The sequence below is a fragment of the Parasteatoda tepidariorum genome, chromosome 9 (genome assembly GCF_043381705.1).
Source record: "Parasteatoda tepidariorum isolate YZ-2023 chromosome 9, CAS_Ptep_4.0, whole genome shotgun sequence".
NCBI classification, from domain to species: domain Eukaryota; kingdom Metazoa; phylum Arthropoda; class Arachnida; order Araneae; family Theridiidae; genus Parasteatoda; species Parasteatoda tepidariorum.
In genome coordinates, this window is record NC_092212.1 from 48657112 (window position 1) to 48676763 (window position 19652).

General features: G+C 30.3%; 1 protein-coding gene across 4 annotated transcripts in view; it reads left to right on the top strand.

Moving 5' to 3' along the window:
* Positions 1–19652, top strand: part of LOC107450964 (fatty-acid amide hydrolase 2-A-like) — a 120850-nt gene that overhangs the window by 6675 nt on the left and 94523 nt on the right. For 2 of the 4 annotated variants that reach the window (XM_043055392.2, XM_043055391.2), the window contains exons 3-7: positions 1257–1476; positions 5350–5559; positions 6699–6818; positions 10791–10942; positions 17121–17216. In XM_043055392.2, the coding sequence (XP_042911326.1) occupies positions 1257–1476; positions 5350–5559; positions 6699–6818; positions 10791–10942; positions 17121–17216 (798 nt within the window). The remainder of the gene's footprint in view (positions 1–1256; positions 1477–5349; positions 5560–6698; positions 6819–10790; positions 10943–17120; positions 17217–19652) is intronic. The other 2 variants (XM_071185456.1, XM_071185455.1) reach the window with 1 other exon arrangement.

Consider the following 19652-nt stretch of genomic DNA (forward strand, 5'->3'; position numbering starts at 1 on the left):
TAAATCTGTCTGCGAAATTATGTACCGAGCAGTCCAGGATTAACAGTTAAAGATGTCCAAGATGAGAACACAATAAAGTTTCTATTCCAGAAAAAATTAGACAACTACCATTTTGCCAATGGGTAGCCTGTGATCGCCTTGCGGCAATCACAATTTTTTTCATTTCGAATCGTATTTAGATCTGCTTTCAGGCATTTTTTTTAATAATCTAAAAATAAAATTTGAATCGATTAATATTTTTTTTAAAATTTAGTTATGATAAATAAGACTAACAAGTTATAAAAAATCTTCATCTTCTTGCGTTATAAAAATACACTCTACTAAAAGCAATTTTGTGATCCTTTTTTCTTTAATTTTTTTTTTTCATTTTATTTTCATTTAACAAAATGTCAAACAGGGGATTGGGTGAATTTTCAAACAGGCCACTGGATTGGAAATTCGCGAACCGGCCAGATGATTTTACCGGGACGAACCCGGACCCAGAAAAATGTTTGCACCTGGTACATCTCTAGTTTATGCCTTTCATGTTAATTTTTCTCTTAATTTTTTATTGTATCTCTGAAACTTTATAATGAAATCAAAGGATGTTTCTATATACAGTAAAAGTTCCATGGTATAGTACCCAATCCAACGGGAAGAATATTTATTCTTTACATCCTCTAAAAATTTTACTTTAAGTGATTATTAATATTTTTTTTTATTATTTTCAATATCGGGTGAAACCATTAGATTATAAGGAATAAAAATTTTATTACCAAACATAAAATACGATACATAAAATTTACCCATGCCACAAGTCACAACTATCATCATAACAACCAGATGAAGAAGTGAGATGCCCGCTTCGCGGGCAGGTACTTTGCTCCAAATCCTATCAAGTTAATTCAAGATACATAAAATTTGGGAGAAATCGGTTGATACAACTACTTAAATGCGTTTTATTTTTTAAAGATTACTTATTAGAATCCTAACAATCTGTTGTATTCAAATTTTGGGCTTTGTGACTGAAATAAAAGAGAATAGTAAAATTTGTATTGTATATTTTATTCATTATTAATTACAACATAATTTGTATATTTTATTCATTATTAATTTGTGTTCAACGATGTATAATTTGCGTACAGTGCACAAGTTATCGGTTTCAAAAATCAAATTCAGCTGATTATTCCAAAACTTGAAAAGAATTATTTATGCAATTTGTATTGTAGTGACTTATTTTTGTGCAAATTTTTTATGGAAAGTTTTAAATATTTTAGCTGAAATCTGAGGAAGTTATTCAAACCTATATTAATCGTATAGTTGAAGTAGAACCTTATATCAATGCAGTAGTTCAGGACAATTTCGATAACGCAATTATAGAGGCAAGAAGAGTGGATGATCTTATTGAATCAGGAGAATTTTCCATTGAACAGCTTTCAGAAGAAAAACCACTTCTTGGAGTGCCATTTACTGTTAAATGTATTCTAAGAGTGAAAGGTAGAATACGATACATATTACATTTAGCTATACTCTTAACAAATAGAATGGGCATCACAATTCACCACTCTCCACACCTTTCCCCTCTGCACTATCGCACTCGCAGAAAAGAAATCTTCATTTTTGATGATTCAGCAATAATTGAGCAGTATTTCATTAATTTTCAGAATCAGTTCGTCACGAAATCACGTGATTTGTGACGAAACGCGAACTCTAAAATATATGACAAAAATGTTTCCTCAACTTGAAACTTCATCGTAGTGCATCGTGGGAGATTGTTACCTAGAATAATGAAACTAAAAATGAAGATTAAACCATCCGAATAAAGTGACGAATTCAGCCGACCGGCAGTATGGAGGTCAAGGACTTGGCCTCTTATCTGGAATATTCCGGGTTCATAGCTGCCAACTCTTTCGGTTTTCCCGGAAGATTTTATTTTCATATTTAAAGTGCTAGAGAAATTCATGTTATTTCAATAAACTTTTTGAGTTATAATAATAATTTTAAATCAGTTTGACTACCACTACATATAAATAATTACAACCAATATATAAAAGCATATTATTTCTTACGATAGAAAATTCAACCAAATTAAAATATAAATATATTATTGAAGAAGATAGTTTTTCGGTAATTGTTTTACTGCCACTTGGAAAGTTCATTCTCGAAAAGAGTGAATGTTGGCAGGAATGCGGGTTTGAACCTCGCTTCGGGCATAGGGATAATTTATCGCTTTGCTTGATATGTCCTTCCTGCATTGCTGATCCACCCAATAGGTGCCTATTAATGTCCATAAGGTGCCCACTACTTTTGAAAAAAAGTGGGATGACGAAATATATCTTTAATTCTGATGAAATTCGCTCCCTCGCAGATGCGACAATAGTTACTTCGTGACTTTGACGAAATATTTGATCGAAGCATAAACCAGTAAGAGGTTTCGATAAAAACGAAGAAACATTCGTGATAGTTAAGTATCAATTTTTTGTAGTGCATGTTACTCAAAAATCCCGCTTTTCTTCCCGTCAGTTTATATCCATTTCTTACTGAAACGGAAGAAAGCAAGATTTTCCTTAACCATGGTAATGGAGAGAGGAAAAGTGTGGAAATAGCGTAACCTTAATTCTAATTACACAGAGTGTATATTTCGTTTTAAATAAATCTTTTATATAATTCATTTAGAGCATATTTATGATACTTTTTTCATAATATTTAGTGAAACTAAATGATGGGTTTTTCTTTCCTAATCATTGCTGAAACCCCTCTATGACTGTTATTTCAAGATACATCGGGATAAACTAATTTTGTTTACCTGGTCTGATTAACGATTTACTACAATGATTTGAAAAACAAGTGTCTTTAATGTGCAATTGCAATGTTTATATGAATAGGCACACAAAATAGATTGCTGCTATAAGGCCTTTATAGGCATTTCATACATCCTAGCTTTTACAATGTTAGTCTTATTTCATAAATTTGAATTTTAAATTATTCTTAATTCTGTTATAATTAAATTAAATCAATTATTTAATATTTATCACTTTCTTTTTATAAAAAGTGATATAAATACATTTATTCTTTTTTAAACAATTAATGTGACAGCTAACATTTTAATTCAATGCACTCATTATATCTATTAAACCGAATATCAAAACCTAATTTTTATTTTATTCTTCTATAAGCTGCTTAATTTCTCTAACCACAGAAGTGTTTCGATTACAGGGTTATATTAAATTCTAACAATCTTTTTGATGTTTTACGCATAGCCAAATTATTTAAAATTTAACATTAATAATGCGGGGTTGGCTTTATTTTTGGATATATTATCTATTCATAACTCGCCAACTTTGAATCTCTTCCAATGCTTTTAAATTTCCTTTATCAACAATACATTCACTGAAAATTTGAACTTCTTGGCGTTAGAACTGGATGGTTTCTGGATTTTTAACTGCTCCTCAGTTCGACCATTAATTATAGTTACAAAAATGTATGTAATGGATGCCTTATAAGAAACTTACTTCATATCTCTAAAAAGAGATGCAGCTGTTTAAAATTTTACGTTGACTTAAAATGTTTTTAAGCATGGCCATATTAGTTTTGTTCAACTTTAAAAAGGCTCAACAATAAAGTCAAGAAATATTTGTCTGAAATATCTGTGTAGTATCACTGCTTCAACTCAATGCCAATTTTTAAAATAAATCTGTCACTTTAACAAATTCGTCCACCAGACCTGCAATCATTAGGAAAAAGAATTTCTTAAAGTTACATGCAACATTCGTGCACTTTTTTAAATGCAATGGTTATAAAATCAAGTTAAATAAAGGAGTTTCAGCAATGATTATGATGGTTTCAAAAAGTGATCTTTTTGTATCTGCAATTTGAAATTTTACTTTTAACCACATTTCTTACAGTTTAAGTTTTTAAGAGAGATATCGAATGTTAAAATGTTTGTTGATAGCCTTTTTGACAGTTTAACAGCCGTTTAATATTTTACGTTGATTTAATTAATGTATTTTTAAGTGTGGCCATGTTACTTTTGTTCAACTTTAAAAATGTTTCACAATAAAGTTCCGAAATACGTGTTTGAAATATCTCTGCAGTATCCCTACTTCAAACCAATGACAATCTCTAAAATAAGTCTGCCACTATACTAAATTTATCCATCATAGCTGCAATCATTAGGAAAATAAATTTCTTTAAGGTACAGGCAATATTTGTGCAGTTCATTAAATGCAATGGTTATAAAATCAAGTTAAATAAAGGAGTTTCAGCAATGATTATGATGTTTCAAAAAGTGATCTTTTTGTATCTGCAATTTGAAATTTTACTTTTTACCACATTTCTTACAGTTTAAGTTTTTAAGAGAGATATCGAATGTTAAAATGTTTGTTGATAGCCTTTTTGACAGTTTAACAGCCGTTTAATATTTTACGTTGATTTAATTAATGTATTTTTAAGTGTGGCCATGTTACTTTTGTTCAACTTTAAAAATGTTTCACAATAAAGTTCCGAAATACGTGTTTGAAATATCTCTGCAGTATCCCTACTTCAAACCAATGACAATCTCTAAAATAAGTCTGCCACTATACTAAATTTATCCATCATAGCTGCAATCATTAGGAAAATAAATTTCTTTAAGGTACAGGCAATATTTGTGCAGTTCATTAAATGCAATGGTTATAAAATCAAGTTAAATAAAGGAGTTTCAGCAATGATTATGATGTTTCAAAAAGTGATCTTTTTGTATCTGCAATTTGAAATTTTACTTTTTACCACATTTCTTACAGTTTAAGTTTTTAAGAGAGATATCGAATGTTAAAATGTTTGTTGATAGCCTTTTTGACAGTTTAACAGCCGTTTAATATTTTACGTTGATTTAATTAATGTATTTTTAAGTGTGGCCATGTTACTTTTGTTCAACTTTAAAAATGTTTCACAATAAAGTTCCGAAATACGTGTTTGAAATATCTCTGCAGTATCCCTACTTCAAACCAATGACAATCTTTAAAATAAGTCTGCCACTATACTAAATTTATCCATCAAAACTGCAATCATTAGGAAAACAAATTTCTTTAAGGTACAGGCAATATTTGTGCAGTTTATTAAATGCAATGGTTATAAAATCAAGTTAAATAAAGGAGTTTCAACAATGATTATGATGTTTTAAAAAGCGATGTTTTTATATTTCATCATCTTATAATTTGAAATTTCATTTTTTAAACATATTTCTTATAATTTAAGTTTTTAAGCGAGATATTGAATGTTAAATTGTTTGTTGATAACCTTTTTGACAGTACAGGTATATTTTGACACTCGTCAGCTATTTGTATATTTTTCAATAAATCCCTATAATAATTAGCTTAATAAATCATCTAGGTTTTCCAGAAACTGCAGGCAGTTTGATTTTTAAAGACAGAATAGCTGAAACAGATGCACCGATTGTGAGTATTATAAAAGATGCTGGTGGGATTTTTCTAGCTTTAACCAATGCTCCGGAATTTAGTTTCTCGCTTGAAACAGATAACAAACTTTATGGGAGAACATGCAACCCTTACGATGTAACCAGGACGTGCGGAGGCAGTTCAGGTAAATTTTTCTTTCTGTTAGGCAAAATTTTCTTTAGAATTAACTTAAGCAATTCAGTGACCTTAAAATGAATTACCTATTCGACATAAGCACTTAAAAATCTATATAAAAAAGTTCCGTTTGATATTAGGATTTTATGTTAAATATGGTGACATTTTTTGCATTCTAGGAAATATAATTGCACTGTTATTTCTAGCTCCATAATAGGTATTTTACTAACTTTAACAAATTCCCTGTGATTTTCCCGGAAATGCAAAATTCTCTTTCAGAAAGCAATTATCAGAACAAATCCAAATCAGAACAAATCTTTTTTCTGAAAGTAAATCTTTAGATCTATTTCTTCAAGCATCAAATTGGCCATAAGAGTTCTGCAGTAGAACTATTCTTTATCGCCTGAACTATTTAAGGCATCGAATGCATCGAAAGCATTGCCACGTTTTCAAACTTTTGAAAGAGTGCTCACCTTTTGCCAGTCACATTAGGAAATAATAATAATGGTAAGAAACAATAGCAGAAGTTAATATCAGTACGTTAGATTATCCATGAAATTTGTTATAGTGGCGGTTAACTTATCATCAAACCAGCGAAAATTCATCTGGTCCAGCAAATACTTAAATCCTGCAAGTTTTCATTCCCCCATAGTATACTACCCATTCCACCCATAGTATACGTACCCATAGAATCACTCGTCTAAGTAAACTTCTAGCGTAATTCTTTCCAGGGAGATTTGTGGATCTGTGCTGCTTACAATTTAAATGGCTTGGTTGCTTGAAACTGGCGTTTGGCGTCATGCCAAGCACTTGAATTCTCAATTACATTCATAGAGAATAAAGAACTTTTTGACTTTTCTCTCTATTTATTTTTATAAGTCTTAACCCCGAACCCCTGATTAAAATAATTTTTTTAAAATAAAAGCAGGCTGTTTGGCTAAGTTATCTTCCAAAATAAAGCCTATAAATAACGTTTTTCTCCTCTTTTTTAAGGATTTTAGTACGTTAGAAAAGTTGAAAGTCGCCTCGCATAGTTTTTGTTCTCCAGATTGTGGCACACTTCCCTAAAACATTGGTTACTTCTGTTTAGGTCATGGTTGACTTTATTCTCCCTTTGCCCCTAAAACATGAAATTTTCTTTGAATATAGGAGGAGAAGCAGCATTAATAAGCTCTGCTGGGTCTGTCATTGGATTGGGAAATGATCTTCTAGGCAGTCTCAGGGTTCCAGCTCATTTTTGTGGTTTGTTTGCACACAAGTCAAGTAGAAGTAAGTAAAATTTTATGAGTATTATGTGTGGAAAAAGTATAGGGTAATTCGGAACCACAATCATCGTATGCACTCGGAAAAAAACTGCCATCAATTTTTCTTAATAAGGAAGCTGTAAATCTCTTAATATTAGCTGTTTCAAATACGCTGCTTTGGGACTATTTACATANATATATATATATTCGTAATTTATTTATTATATCTTTATTTTTTCAATTGCAACTACTCCTGTGACTTACATTTCAAATTATTCATATTTTAAAAAAATATATTCCTCAGGAATTTTCCAACCTCTCTAAGAAAAAATATTGCATAACTGCTGGAATTTTTATTTTTTGCGGAAGATTTCTATCCTTGTTAACACATTGAGCGCCACGCTAATTTTAACATGTCTTGCCCGTCAGGCCACAACGGTAAATAACTACAAATTAAATTATCAAATATTAGACAGATTTTGCTAGTTTTTAAAAGGTTTAGCATGACATATCTGAAAAAAGTGGTGAATTATATAACCCTACGAATTGTTCAGAAATAGTGGCGGATAAAAACCTAATAAATTGAATTTATTAAACCAAGAATCACAATAATTAAGTAAATTTTGAATAAATTTTCTGCAATTCCATAAAAGAGTGTAAATTTTATAGTTCCATATCATGTTATGAGCTGTCAGCCAGCTGTTGTTCGCGGCCTATGTGAAAGGTCAGTGTCAGCCACCGGTGGTTGACGCGGCCTAAATGTAATTTCAGTGTCTGCCACCGATGGCTGACGCGGCGCTCAACGTGTTAAACAATATTGATTTTTCATTATTTTCGGCTGAATTATACTAAATATTTTAGAGTGCTAACTATTATAATTTCAAATATTAAGTGATGACCTAGTTTGTGCTTATAAACGAAAAAAAGAATTGTATCGCAATCAATACATAGCAACTTAAGCAGAAAATGAAAACTTGTCGTATAAAACTGCCGTGTTAACAATAAGATGGAAACGAGAAACAAAACTGGTAGTAAACTCAACAGCAAAGGCTCTCATACTTACGTGTGGTGGTTATCTAAGCATCAGTCCAGCCAGGGGCTCTAACTAATTCATCTGAGTGTAACTGCAAAGGCTCCAACTAATACGGATTCTTCGTAGTTTCTGCAAATATTTTCCTAGTTATAGCAAGGGCAATGTATTTACGGTTTAATAAATTAGAATTAAAGGGATGTTGTCCACCACTGAGTAATTTTTACAAATATAAAATCATATAGATGAATGCTTAAGTCTTATGAATTTTTATTAAAAATCTATATGTTTCAAAAAGCTCCATCTTAGCTCAATACCATTGAAAAAAAATTCAAAATAACCTTAAATATTTGAAGCTCTGTTGGCTTTCGGAAAGAGTAAAATAAGTTCTCATTATTTTTGATTATAAACTATTCATCACTATTTATCTTTCTTTTTCGTGTAAAAAACAATCCAATAATTATAACTCCTAAAAGAATTTTTATAGCTTTTGATATTTATATCTTCCTAGAATGAAATTATATTCTTACTAGTTTTTGCTCTTTTAAGTCTTGTTATGCTTGATCTTTCAGCACTGTTGGGGATTAAAATGACATGGTTCTCAAGAACTGGCAGTAATAAATTAGTGATGAATAAAGTTTCTTAAGACTACTGAAAAATGCTTAAATTAGGCTTTTGCTTGGAATTTGGCTTTCAAAGAAATTTTCAGGTCTGCCAACTGCTAATCTTTTTGCAAAATATTTTAGAGTGGTAGATATTTAAAAATCAAAGATTACATATTTTTTTGTAATATCACCAACATTTTAAAAGCTTCAAAATGAAAAGAGCTGGGACAAAGTGGCGTTGCATATGAGCTTTTAAATCATTTATATGTAATGGTGTGGAAAATAAGTTTAAATGAATGAAAAATAATGTATTAAAAAATAAACTTAGCTACAACTAGTATAAATTTTTGCAGAAAACGTAGAAAGTTGGCAGTCGTGTAAAATTATCGAGACATTTTTTGCATCAATTTATATTTATTTATATTACTGCCACAGATCCGTTCATAAAGTGGGCCACATTCACACATCACACAACATAGAACAACACACAGAGACAAACATCCATGCCCTGAGAGGAATTCGAACCCGCAACCATTGGTTTTCACAGTCAGTCACGCTGACTGTTCGGCCGACTGACCGGCTTATTTATAAACTATACATCACTATTTACTTCTTCTCGGGGAAAATCAGTCCCATTTGCTGTAACGGAAAAAAATTTTGGTAGTCATGCATATTTTAATCTTTCCAAAAAAAAATAATGAAATTATTTTCTTACAAGTTTTTGCTCTCTTCCATATTCATATATATTTTATTTCATAACCGTCGTTGAACAGCCTACCCAATTTTTGGGTTTACGACTACTAATATACAACTCCGTAGCCTTGTAATTTTGAAGCCAATCCAGAGCTCCTGGATCAAGTATTGGGAGAAATTTTGCCTTGGTGGAGGACTTTTTGATGGAACTAACCCGCATTAGCGTTACACGGAGAGGAAGACCACGAGAACCTCCCACAGTTAGCCTGACGGCAAGGGGATTCTAACCCATGATCCGTCTACCACTGAGGATATTTTACGTCAGCACTGTAGTCGGTGCAAACCGGATGCGGAATTCGTATCGACTGGCNTTCATATTTTAAAAAAAATGTCCCTCAGTAATTTTCCAACTACTCTAAGAAAAAATATTGCATGACCGCTGGAATTATTATTTTTTTTGGGGAAGATTTCTATCCTTGTTAAACAATATTCATTTTTCATTGTTTTCGGCAGAATTATACATCAAAAATTTAAATATATATATTAGGGTGCTAACTATTATAATTTCGAATATTAAGTGGTGGCCTAGTTTGTGCTTATAAATGAAAAAAAATTGTATCGCAATCAATACATAGCAACTTAAGCAGAAAATGAAAACTTGTCGTATAAAATTGCCGTGTTAACAGTAAGATGGAAAAAAGAAAAAAAATGGTAGTAAACTCAACTGCAAAGACTCCAACTACTACGGATTCTTCGTAGTTTCTGCAAATATTTTCCTAGCTATAGCAAGGGCAATGTACTTATGTTTTAATAAATTAGAATTAAAGGGATTTTGTCCACCACTGAGTAATTTTTACAAATGTAAAGTCATATAGATGAATGCTTAAGTTTTCTGAATTTTTATTAAAAATCTATTTGTTTCAAAAAGTTCCATCTTAGCTCACTACCATTGAAAAAAAAATTCAAAATAACCTTAAATATTTGAAGTTCTGTTGGTTTTCGGAAAGAGTAAAATAAGTTCTTATTATTTTTAATAATAAACTATTCATCACTATTTATCTTTCTTTTTCGTGTAAAAAACAATCCAATAATTATAACTCCTAAAAGAATTTTAATAGAATTTTATTTTATATAATTTTCTAAGCTATGTTCTTGTCACCACATTGCACATAACTACATAGTCATTTACATTCCCACCACCTTATCGGTCAAGACCTTAGAGGAGTAATTTATTCTCCTCTAATTTATTCTCCCTATTTCTCCTCTAAGGTCAAGACTAGGATGAATGGGTAAAGAACCGCAAGCGTCCTTGGGCACTCACATATTCGAATTCAGCTCCATTCAGTTGCGGCGGAGGATATTTTCATTCGAAAGAAATGATATTCTCATATTAGAATCACGTGGTTTTAAATTAATAAAAAGCTAAGCCACATTCCAGGATTCAAGAAAATGTTTCTGAAGGGAAAACACAGGATTCAAGAAAATAAAATGTTTCTGTGCTTTTTGTAACTACCTAACTGAAATTCTAGAAACTTGCCACTGTTTGAAAACAATATAAAGAACAATTTGATGCAAAAATGAAGCTTTTGGGCAAGAGAAATGTGGCTTATCAGTATATTGCCCCCAAACACGTCATATACTTTATAATCATAAATTTTTATTCAATTAGATTTGATTCCAACGGAAGGAATCTCCATGGTATTACCCCCAATTTTGAAGAGGCTATACACTGCTGGTCCTATGTGTAGATTTTCTGAAGATCTTATTACTATGATGAAGATTTTACTGAAAAGCAAAAAATGGATGCATTTTCAAAAAGAGGTAATGATTTTTTTAAAATTCAAATGAGTACCGGAGGATAGAATACAACTCTTAAGCATATACATAATAAAATAAGTACGTGCAATTAGATGCAAAAATGTAACTTCAGAAATGTAACTTCAGTGGCTTATCCCCATTTTGCAATAAGCATTTCATATACTTCATATTGTATTAGACTTGATTCCAAAAGAAGGAAGCAAATTGGTATTTTTCCCAATCATGAAGAGACTTCATACACCTGGTCCTATGTGTAGATTTTCTGAAGAACTTATTACTATGAAATTTGTACTGAAAAGATGTAATAATTTTTTTAAAACTCAAATGAGAACTGCAGAATGGAGTATAAGCTTTTTTTTTGCATTAGTTTAGCAATTAGAAAAAAAATCTTGTAATACAAAGTGTTGTGCGTCTTACAGGTTATAAAATTTTAGTCAACATTAATGAGATATTTTCCTTAATTTTTTTGGAAGTATAAAAATAACTATTCTTAAATATTTTATTGATATTGTTTACGGAATTTCAATTTTAGTATTTTCTTTGTTAATGTGATACTTAAAGAAATATGGTCTGTACTATAAGTGCTACCATATTTGCACACGCTTAACCCTTCGACGCTGAATTTTTATTAAATATATTTGTATTTTATTATTTTTTATTAATTTAGGTCAAAATAAGTGAAAAATATTATGTTTAGTATTTTAATAATTTATGGTTAGAAAAGACAGTATGAAATACCGGTGTCTTCTTCTGCGCTAAAGGTAAAATTTTCCAAACACGGATAACTTCCAAACAATATTTTGATTATTATTTAGATTTAAGAGAAATTGTTATTCATCATTAAAATTTCTTTAGTTTACAAAATCAATTGCAGATAAATCTTTGAATATGAATGAAAATTTCATTTCAAACTACTATTTTTGGATTTTATATTTTAGTACAAATATAATTTCGGTAATCTAACAGATTTTTTTAGTAAATATTATTAAGTTTTTTTATAACTAAAAATACCAAAAAATATCTTTGCTTGTAATTGGAGCGTCAGAAAAAAATGTATAAAAGGGACATTGTTGTCAAATCTGCGTAAAAGGAACTAAATATACTTTTACCTAAATTTAAAATGCTCTTTTGTCACAGCGGATTTTCATTGTTATGATAAATATCCCTTCGATACTGAAATCAATATTAATCATTATGTTTTTCATTATGATTTGTATAAAACTTTTAAATATTTCATTAAAAAAGAAAATTTTAGCCAGAAAATTTGAATTTTTTTTACTAATTCTTTAAAAATAAATAGCTTTATTTATTTCGTTTCTGTTAAATTGGAGAAGTTAAAATTTACTTTTGCATCGTCTATGGTTGGCATAGAGTAATAATAAATAAACAAATTGTAATTAAAATCAGGAAAGGATCGGAAATTAACGCACTGAAGAATAATCTTAATTTTGCAAGAAATCATAAAAATATGTTAATATATTTAAGTAGGAGAAAAGAATTAAAAAGGAGAAAAAACTGCATACACATTTACGGAGATATATCTAAAAAGAAGGATACAAGTATACTAATGAAGTATTTATTTTCAATACACACAATTTTTTTTAACTAGTAAGCATATTTACAAACTAAGGTAAACAACGTTTAGGAGCACAAAAATATTTATAAATGCAGACAGCTGTTTCGGATGCTCAAAGGGCAACCTTCATCAGTGCAATAGTTGTCCTGTTGCACTGATGAAGGTTGCCCTTTGAGCATCCGAAACAGCTGTCTGCATTTATAAATATTTTTGTGCTCCTAAACGTTGTTTACCTTAGTTTGTATTTTAGCACAAAGGTCGCCCACTTGTTTATTTAGTAAGCATATTTGCCAATAACGTTTTTACATGAACACCAAAATTACTTTATTTTTGACTTAAAACATTAATTTTGTATAAAGGAAGGAATTTGATAAAACTATTATGAAAAAGCTGCATTTAAAACTAACTTTAAAATATCACATTTGTAGTAGCTTGGTGCATCTGAATAGGGCCCTATAAATTAGGCGGCAGAATTGAGGCAATTTTTAAACAGGTTTCGGATGAATGAGAAAAAAAATTAAAAACAAGAAAATATATTCAAAAAAATTCTGATCGCTTTTTAACGATCATTGGTTACCCATTGGTTAAATGCTTTTTTTCTTTTCTGGATTGACTCCGATAAACGCCACAACAATTTAAATCATGGGTTGCAAAAACTGTTTCAAATGATGTTTGTCCTCTTGTCGTTCGATTGGTTTTCAAATCCTGCCTGTATAAGTGTTTCAAGACGTCACAAAATACTTTTCCTTCGTCAGTTTTCATATTTATATTAAAATCACCGTCAAGACAATAATTATAAGTTAATAATAAAAAGAATGTAAAAAAAAACTTTAAAATATTATTATGTAAATACATAAAAAATGCCTGCTAGTAAAAAGAAAAAGAAAAAAAATTCAAAAAAAAAAAAAAAATATCAAACAGCAACTGTCTCCATAGCAACGCATGCGCACTGCTTACTATTACTCTTGAACACAGTTGAAAAGTGTGATGACGTCCAAATAAGGTGCGCACGCCATCAAACCCAAAACAAGACCCATTTTGCCAATGGCTAAAAATGAAAAAATAATTTGAATGAAAAACACTTATTTTCCTTCTTGGTTTCATTATAATATTCCACTTAAGAGTACAACCATTTTAAAAACGTTACATTACTACCATATTCATCATCACAGTGATAATTAACAAAAAAATAAGGTTAAGTGAAATAATTACTGAATTTAATTCTGGAACATTCTTCCAAACTTTGCAATTCGTAAAAATTTTGTCGCAACAGATACATACGATTCGCAGTCAATTGAATTTTGCTGCTGCACCTAGAACACTTGTCTTATCTGTCAACTTTAATTGGAAAATAAAGACATTATCCAGTAAAATAAAAATTATGCAAATTATCGACGATTATGCAGACAATTGTAAATTATGATGTTTTTTTTTACATCTCTCGTATCTTTGCACAAATTGTAGGGCTCTACTTATTAACAAAAATACTTTTTTGAGCTATAGTGGTGTCATTAAAAATTACTCACTTATTAATTATACATTCTTACAAACTTTGCATTTCATAAAGAAGTTGGTCATAACAGGAAACATTTACTTCACAGTCAATTGAATTTTGCTGCTGCACCCAGAACACTTGTCTTGTCAGCCACGTTTAACTGGAAAATAAAGACATTCTCCAGCAAAATAAAAATTATGCAAATTATTGACTATGATTATGATTTTTTTTGAAGTGATACTTCTTATGCGACTTCCAACAAGGTTGCGTTAAACGTTTAGCGCTACATTTTTATTGGCCGGGAAATCACGTGGTAGGATCCAGTTTTCCCTCATTCATTTCCATATTGTTTTGGTTCTCACTAGCATAAAAATAATAAAAGTATTGTTTTTCTATAAATATTTTTTTAGTTTGTTTTGATACACATATAATTTAATAGGGCAGTATTTTTTATTTTCAAACTTAGTGGATAACAATTGTAAAAAATGAGTGAAAACAATCCCACGGACAATGCGACGGATTTAAGGTTATGTCAAGGTACGTCTCTTGTGAATATCAATTGATTGTTAGGTTTTCTCTTTTCTAATTGCCATTTATATTTCACCAAATGCAGCCATGAGGGATATTAAATTATTTATTGCAAAATCTTTATTGCCACTATCCACTGCAGGTTCACAAGCTCTGGCAGACGTTACTGGTGAAGAAATTGATTATTGTGAGCGGCCTGTGATCCTTGCAGGAGATTTTAATGTGAATTTCTCGTTACCTGAAGCTGAAACATTATTAACCTTCCTTAAAGACAAATTTGGATTGGAAATGATAAATGGTAGGAATGATCCAACAACCAAAGGGGGAACTACCATTGATGCAGTTTTTGCAAGAAATATTGAAAAAATAAAACTCAAACATTTCGTATCTTACTTTAGTTATCATAATTCCATTGTAAATGTTATAGATTTGGATACTTCTCCACTCGAAAATGATAATTATAAGATGAGATCAATTGTGAATTGTAAGCAATGTTAATAAAGTTTGTCTTAAAGAAACAATATGATTTCACTAAAAATCAATTTCTACCCCTTCCTATTTTCATTTCCAGATTACGAAGTTTCACTTCTTCCGCACGGAGGGACTCCACTATTTTTTGTATTTCCGCAAATCTTTGTGCAAATTGTAGTGCTCTGCTTACTAACAAAAACACTTTTTTTGAACTATTTAGATGTCATTAAAAATTACTCAGTTATTGCAGTCAATTGCAAATCAGTTACAGTAAATTGAATTTTACCTGTCTTGTTTGTCAAGTTTAAGTGGAAAATAAAAACATTTTCCAGAATTATACAAATTATCGACGATTTTGTGACAATGGGATACCTGCAGGTGACGTAATGGGGGTATGTCGATACTGATTGGTTGTTGAAACAATGGCATTTGTTTACGTGACCAACTATTTTTTCCATTCTACTTGGAGTGAGCCAAGACCGTGAAGTATCAATTCTCTTAAGTGACACAAAATTCTTTCACAAAGATTCTTTCTGAAAGATTTCAATTCTTTCACTATATATATTTACACAGAGACTTAACACAAAGACAGGCACGAAGCCATGTGAAACAATAACGAACTAATTATGGATCGAAGTTCCCAGGTACAAAAACAAAAATATATCACGGTTATATTAAAATATATGAACAAATAATAAATCTAAGTTAATTAAAAGAAGTAGACAAGGAAGAATTATATTTCAACTAATTCAATGTGCAATACGGTTCTGTATTTAATCAGCTTATCGTTAGTTAACGTTCCAAGTTATGTGGAGAAACTTAGCTCAACTTTAATAAGCCATTTTGCTGATAAATATTAGCTGGTGCTGACTTCATAGGTCACATACCTGTTTCTTCTTCTTGAAGTATAAGGCTTTTGGGTGGATCCTAGAATAGCTCACCCCTTGGCGATTTTTTGAAATCTCGCCAAGCGACTTTCTGTAATCCCGCCAAATTAGGTTTCTGGTAGATCTGTTTCATCACAGTAAAGGTAAATAGATTTTTATTTTATTTTATTAAAAACATTTTAATAAATTTTAATGATTTAAATTGCTTCTTTAATAATAAAAGACGACCATAATTCAAGTAATAATCGCCAACTTGGCGAGATTTCAAAAAATCACCCTATGAGTGGGTTATTCTAGGATTGTACCAGGCTTTTTACATTTCCTACGTAAATTGTAGGGCTCTACTTATAAACTAAAACATTTTTTTTTATGAATAATTTTAATAAATCGCTCTTGAAAAAGAACGTAAATGGCTAGTATTTTATTTAAAAATGCTAAATACGCAGTCAATTTAAATGGAAAGTGTATATAACATATTGAAAATAACAGTGTTTTAAAAATTAGAACAAAATATATTTATTTACCAAAAGTAAAATAGCATCTTTTTCAGAAATACTACTTCTAATACGATGATTTTTTTAAATTCCTCCATATTTAAAAATTTCAAAGGTATAATTGCAAGTAAATATTAAATATCCAACAAAACATAAAATCGAAGCGAGAATAGCGTCTGACTCTGTTGCGAGACTCTGGCAGAATATTTAATATTCTGTAGTCCTCTTCGCAATTAAAATAAACATTTTATGAAAGAAAACATAACGCTTTTATTAACACAAGATGTTCCATCATATCGTCATAGCAACACGAAATTCAGATCGTTTTTTTCAAAATAAAATGAGAAAAATTTTAACTTATAGCTCACGCACAATTAAATAGTAAATAAATGGAATTTACTTTTAACAGTATCTATTATCTGGTATGTTGCTACTCACCAAATCATGCTTGAGCAAAAAAAAAAAAAAACAAAAAAACTCAAGTATCGTTTAAATATCTGTAACTCAAGTTAGATTTATCACAAAAAATATTTGACTGAAAGAGTATGTATTCAACTAAAGTTAAGTTCAAAAAATTTTACTTTTTCATGAGAAGGGAAATTAACTCCTTCATTTTAAGTGAGTGAAGTCATTAAAAAAAATGGCTCTAACGTTTTAAATATTCGTCTTTTACTTCTCTTTTATAACTAATGACTTATATTAAGCTAACAATCCTTAATTTTCCATACAGGTTGATTTCAAAAACCTAAAAATTTATTACCAGAGGAAGATAGAACATGCCTGGATATTTAATACGGAAAATAAAATAGAGCAAGCAGTACGAAACGTAAGTACTTATTTCTAAAAGTATTTTAAAACTATAATTTGATACTTACAGTTATAATTAACAAATTATAGTTTTATTAACTATAATTTGCTTGTAATAACAAATTTAATTTTAATAACTATAATTTGCTTATTATTTTTAATTCATATCTTCGATAACTATATTTCAAAATTATTTGAATGAAAATACTTGCTGCAACTACAATATAAATAATAGAAAAATAACACTAAAAACAAGTTGTACTCATTTCTATTCTTTTTAAAGATATTTAAAGTATGAGAGACAAAATAATTTAAAATTACGCTTTTTTTTCGCAGAACATTTGAAACATAAAATTAAATAAAATTATTTTATAAAAGCATTTGTAAACACTCGTGCATTAGGGAATTTCAGAAGAATAGCCAAGAAAACGTATTCTTTTAAAGATATTATTTAGTAATGGATAAAAGATGCTTTACTGAGAATAATAGGTATTTCTTTTTATTTAAAGAAATTTTGAAAAATGAAGATATAAAGAAATGTAAAGAAAATTTGCAATCAATGAATCCTTTTTCAATAATTTCATTGAATATTTCTCAGGTCTATTGATAACCTGATAATGACGGATAAATTACATCAAAATGGAATTTCAAAATTTTATTGTTGTCATTTCCGATTAATCATTCCATTACATCCACTGTCTTAAATCATAACTCCTTGAGCTCAAAGTAATCCACTATTTTATTTGTTTCAGTGTCAGCAATCAATGAAATCAGTCAATGAATCATTTTTTTTATAATCTTGTTGAATATTTCTCAGATCTATATGAGAACCCAACAATGACGCATAAATTGTATCAAAATGGAACTTTAAAATTCTAACTGTTGTTATTTCCTTGTAATCATTCAATTACATCCACTGTCCATACTCATAACTCCTTAAATTCAAATTAACCCACGATTTTGCTTGTTTTACGGTCAGCAAGTGCTTTTTTCAGCATAAACTTAATCACTTGTTCTGACGGAAGGAGATAGTTGAGGCGGTAGATTTTTCTCTCGATAAAATGAGCCGTGATAATTACTTTCTTTAATTAGGAATTTTACTGTGATAATATCGCTTGTGTATCCTTACTTCTATCCTTTTTTAATTTCAACCTTTTTTGAATGAACTTCGTTGAACAGTTCGAGTTTGTAAGCGCAATTACAGATGGAATTTTTTTGGTTCACGGCATGAAAATTTTTTATTTTATTACCGGACTTGAACAGCCGACCCGATTCTAAGTTTGCGACTATCAATGTTCAACATGTTCAACTCCGTAGCGTTGTAATTTTGAAACCAACCCAGAATGCAAGGAAACTCCTTGAACAAGCATTGGGACAAACTCTTTTTGATGAAATTAAATCACATTTGGATTGCAAGGAGAGGAAAATCACGAAAGCCTCCGGCGATTAGCCCGACGGCCAAAGGATTCTATCCCATGATCCGTCTACCACTAAGGATATTATAAGTCAGCACTGTGTTCAGTGCGAGCTGGGATCAGAATTCACATCAGAAATTCATCGCTGTTATGCGAACTTGGGTCCTTTCATTAGAACGTTCTATCCCCTGAGCCATCGCGGTTTTAGCGTGAAAATATTGCCCGTTTTGTCTCCACTGACTTCATAATTTTTACTGCTTTCAGAATATAGGTGTTTCTTTCTTACTTACTTACTTACTTATCCTCTACGTGCCTTTGGGCACTTATGGTCTCTAGCATATCCCTCCAACGCCTCCTGTCTCTAGCAATAGATCTTTCAGCTGTTTAAAATTCTTGATTCGTGGAGCCTTAGTCAAATCAATTAAAATTAAATTTATTAAACTAAAAAGCAAATATCAGGATATACGTTTTGTTATGTAAAGTTTGACTTACAATTTCAAAGATTATTGAACAGTATCAACAATAATCTCTTTTTTATTTCTATTATTAAAATCTCATAATTTTTTTAAATCTGTTATGAAACATGATTTTCTCGATAGAAGACATTAATTCAACACTTATTCAGACACTCTTCGCCCGTTTATTACAAATAAAAATTGCTCGTATTGGTGCTGCATTATTTGGCATTCTATAATAAAATATTGATATGATTCTTAGCTCTTTATAAACATACTAGTGGGCTGTGCCCCCTGCTCACTAACGATCGCCAAATCCCAAAAATTGCTATGCAATCTTATATGGTTTGCCTCGCAAACCAAGCTCGCTTCGCTCGCTACTAACTTAGGTACATTGCAAAGGCACAAAATTCTAAGAATTTAAAACAATCATTCAAATCCATATAAAAACTTTCTTTTTTTAAAAAATTACATCTTTTTAGTGAATACTAAGTCATTTGAATTCAAATAAATGACATGTAATTCGTTAAACCTATTAGAAATGTGCTATAGTATAATTCGTATACGTATATAGCAGATTATGAA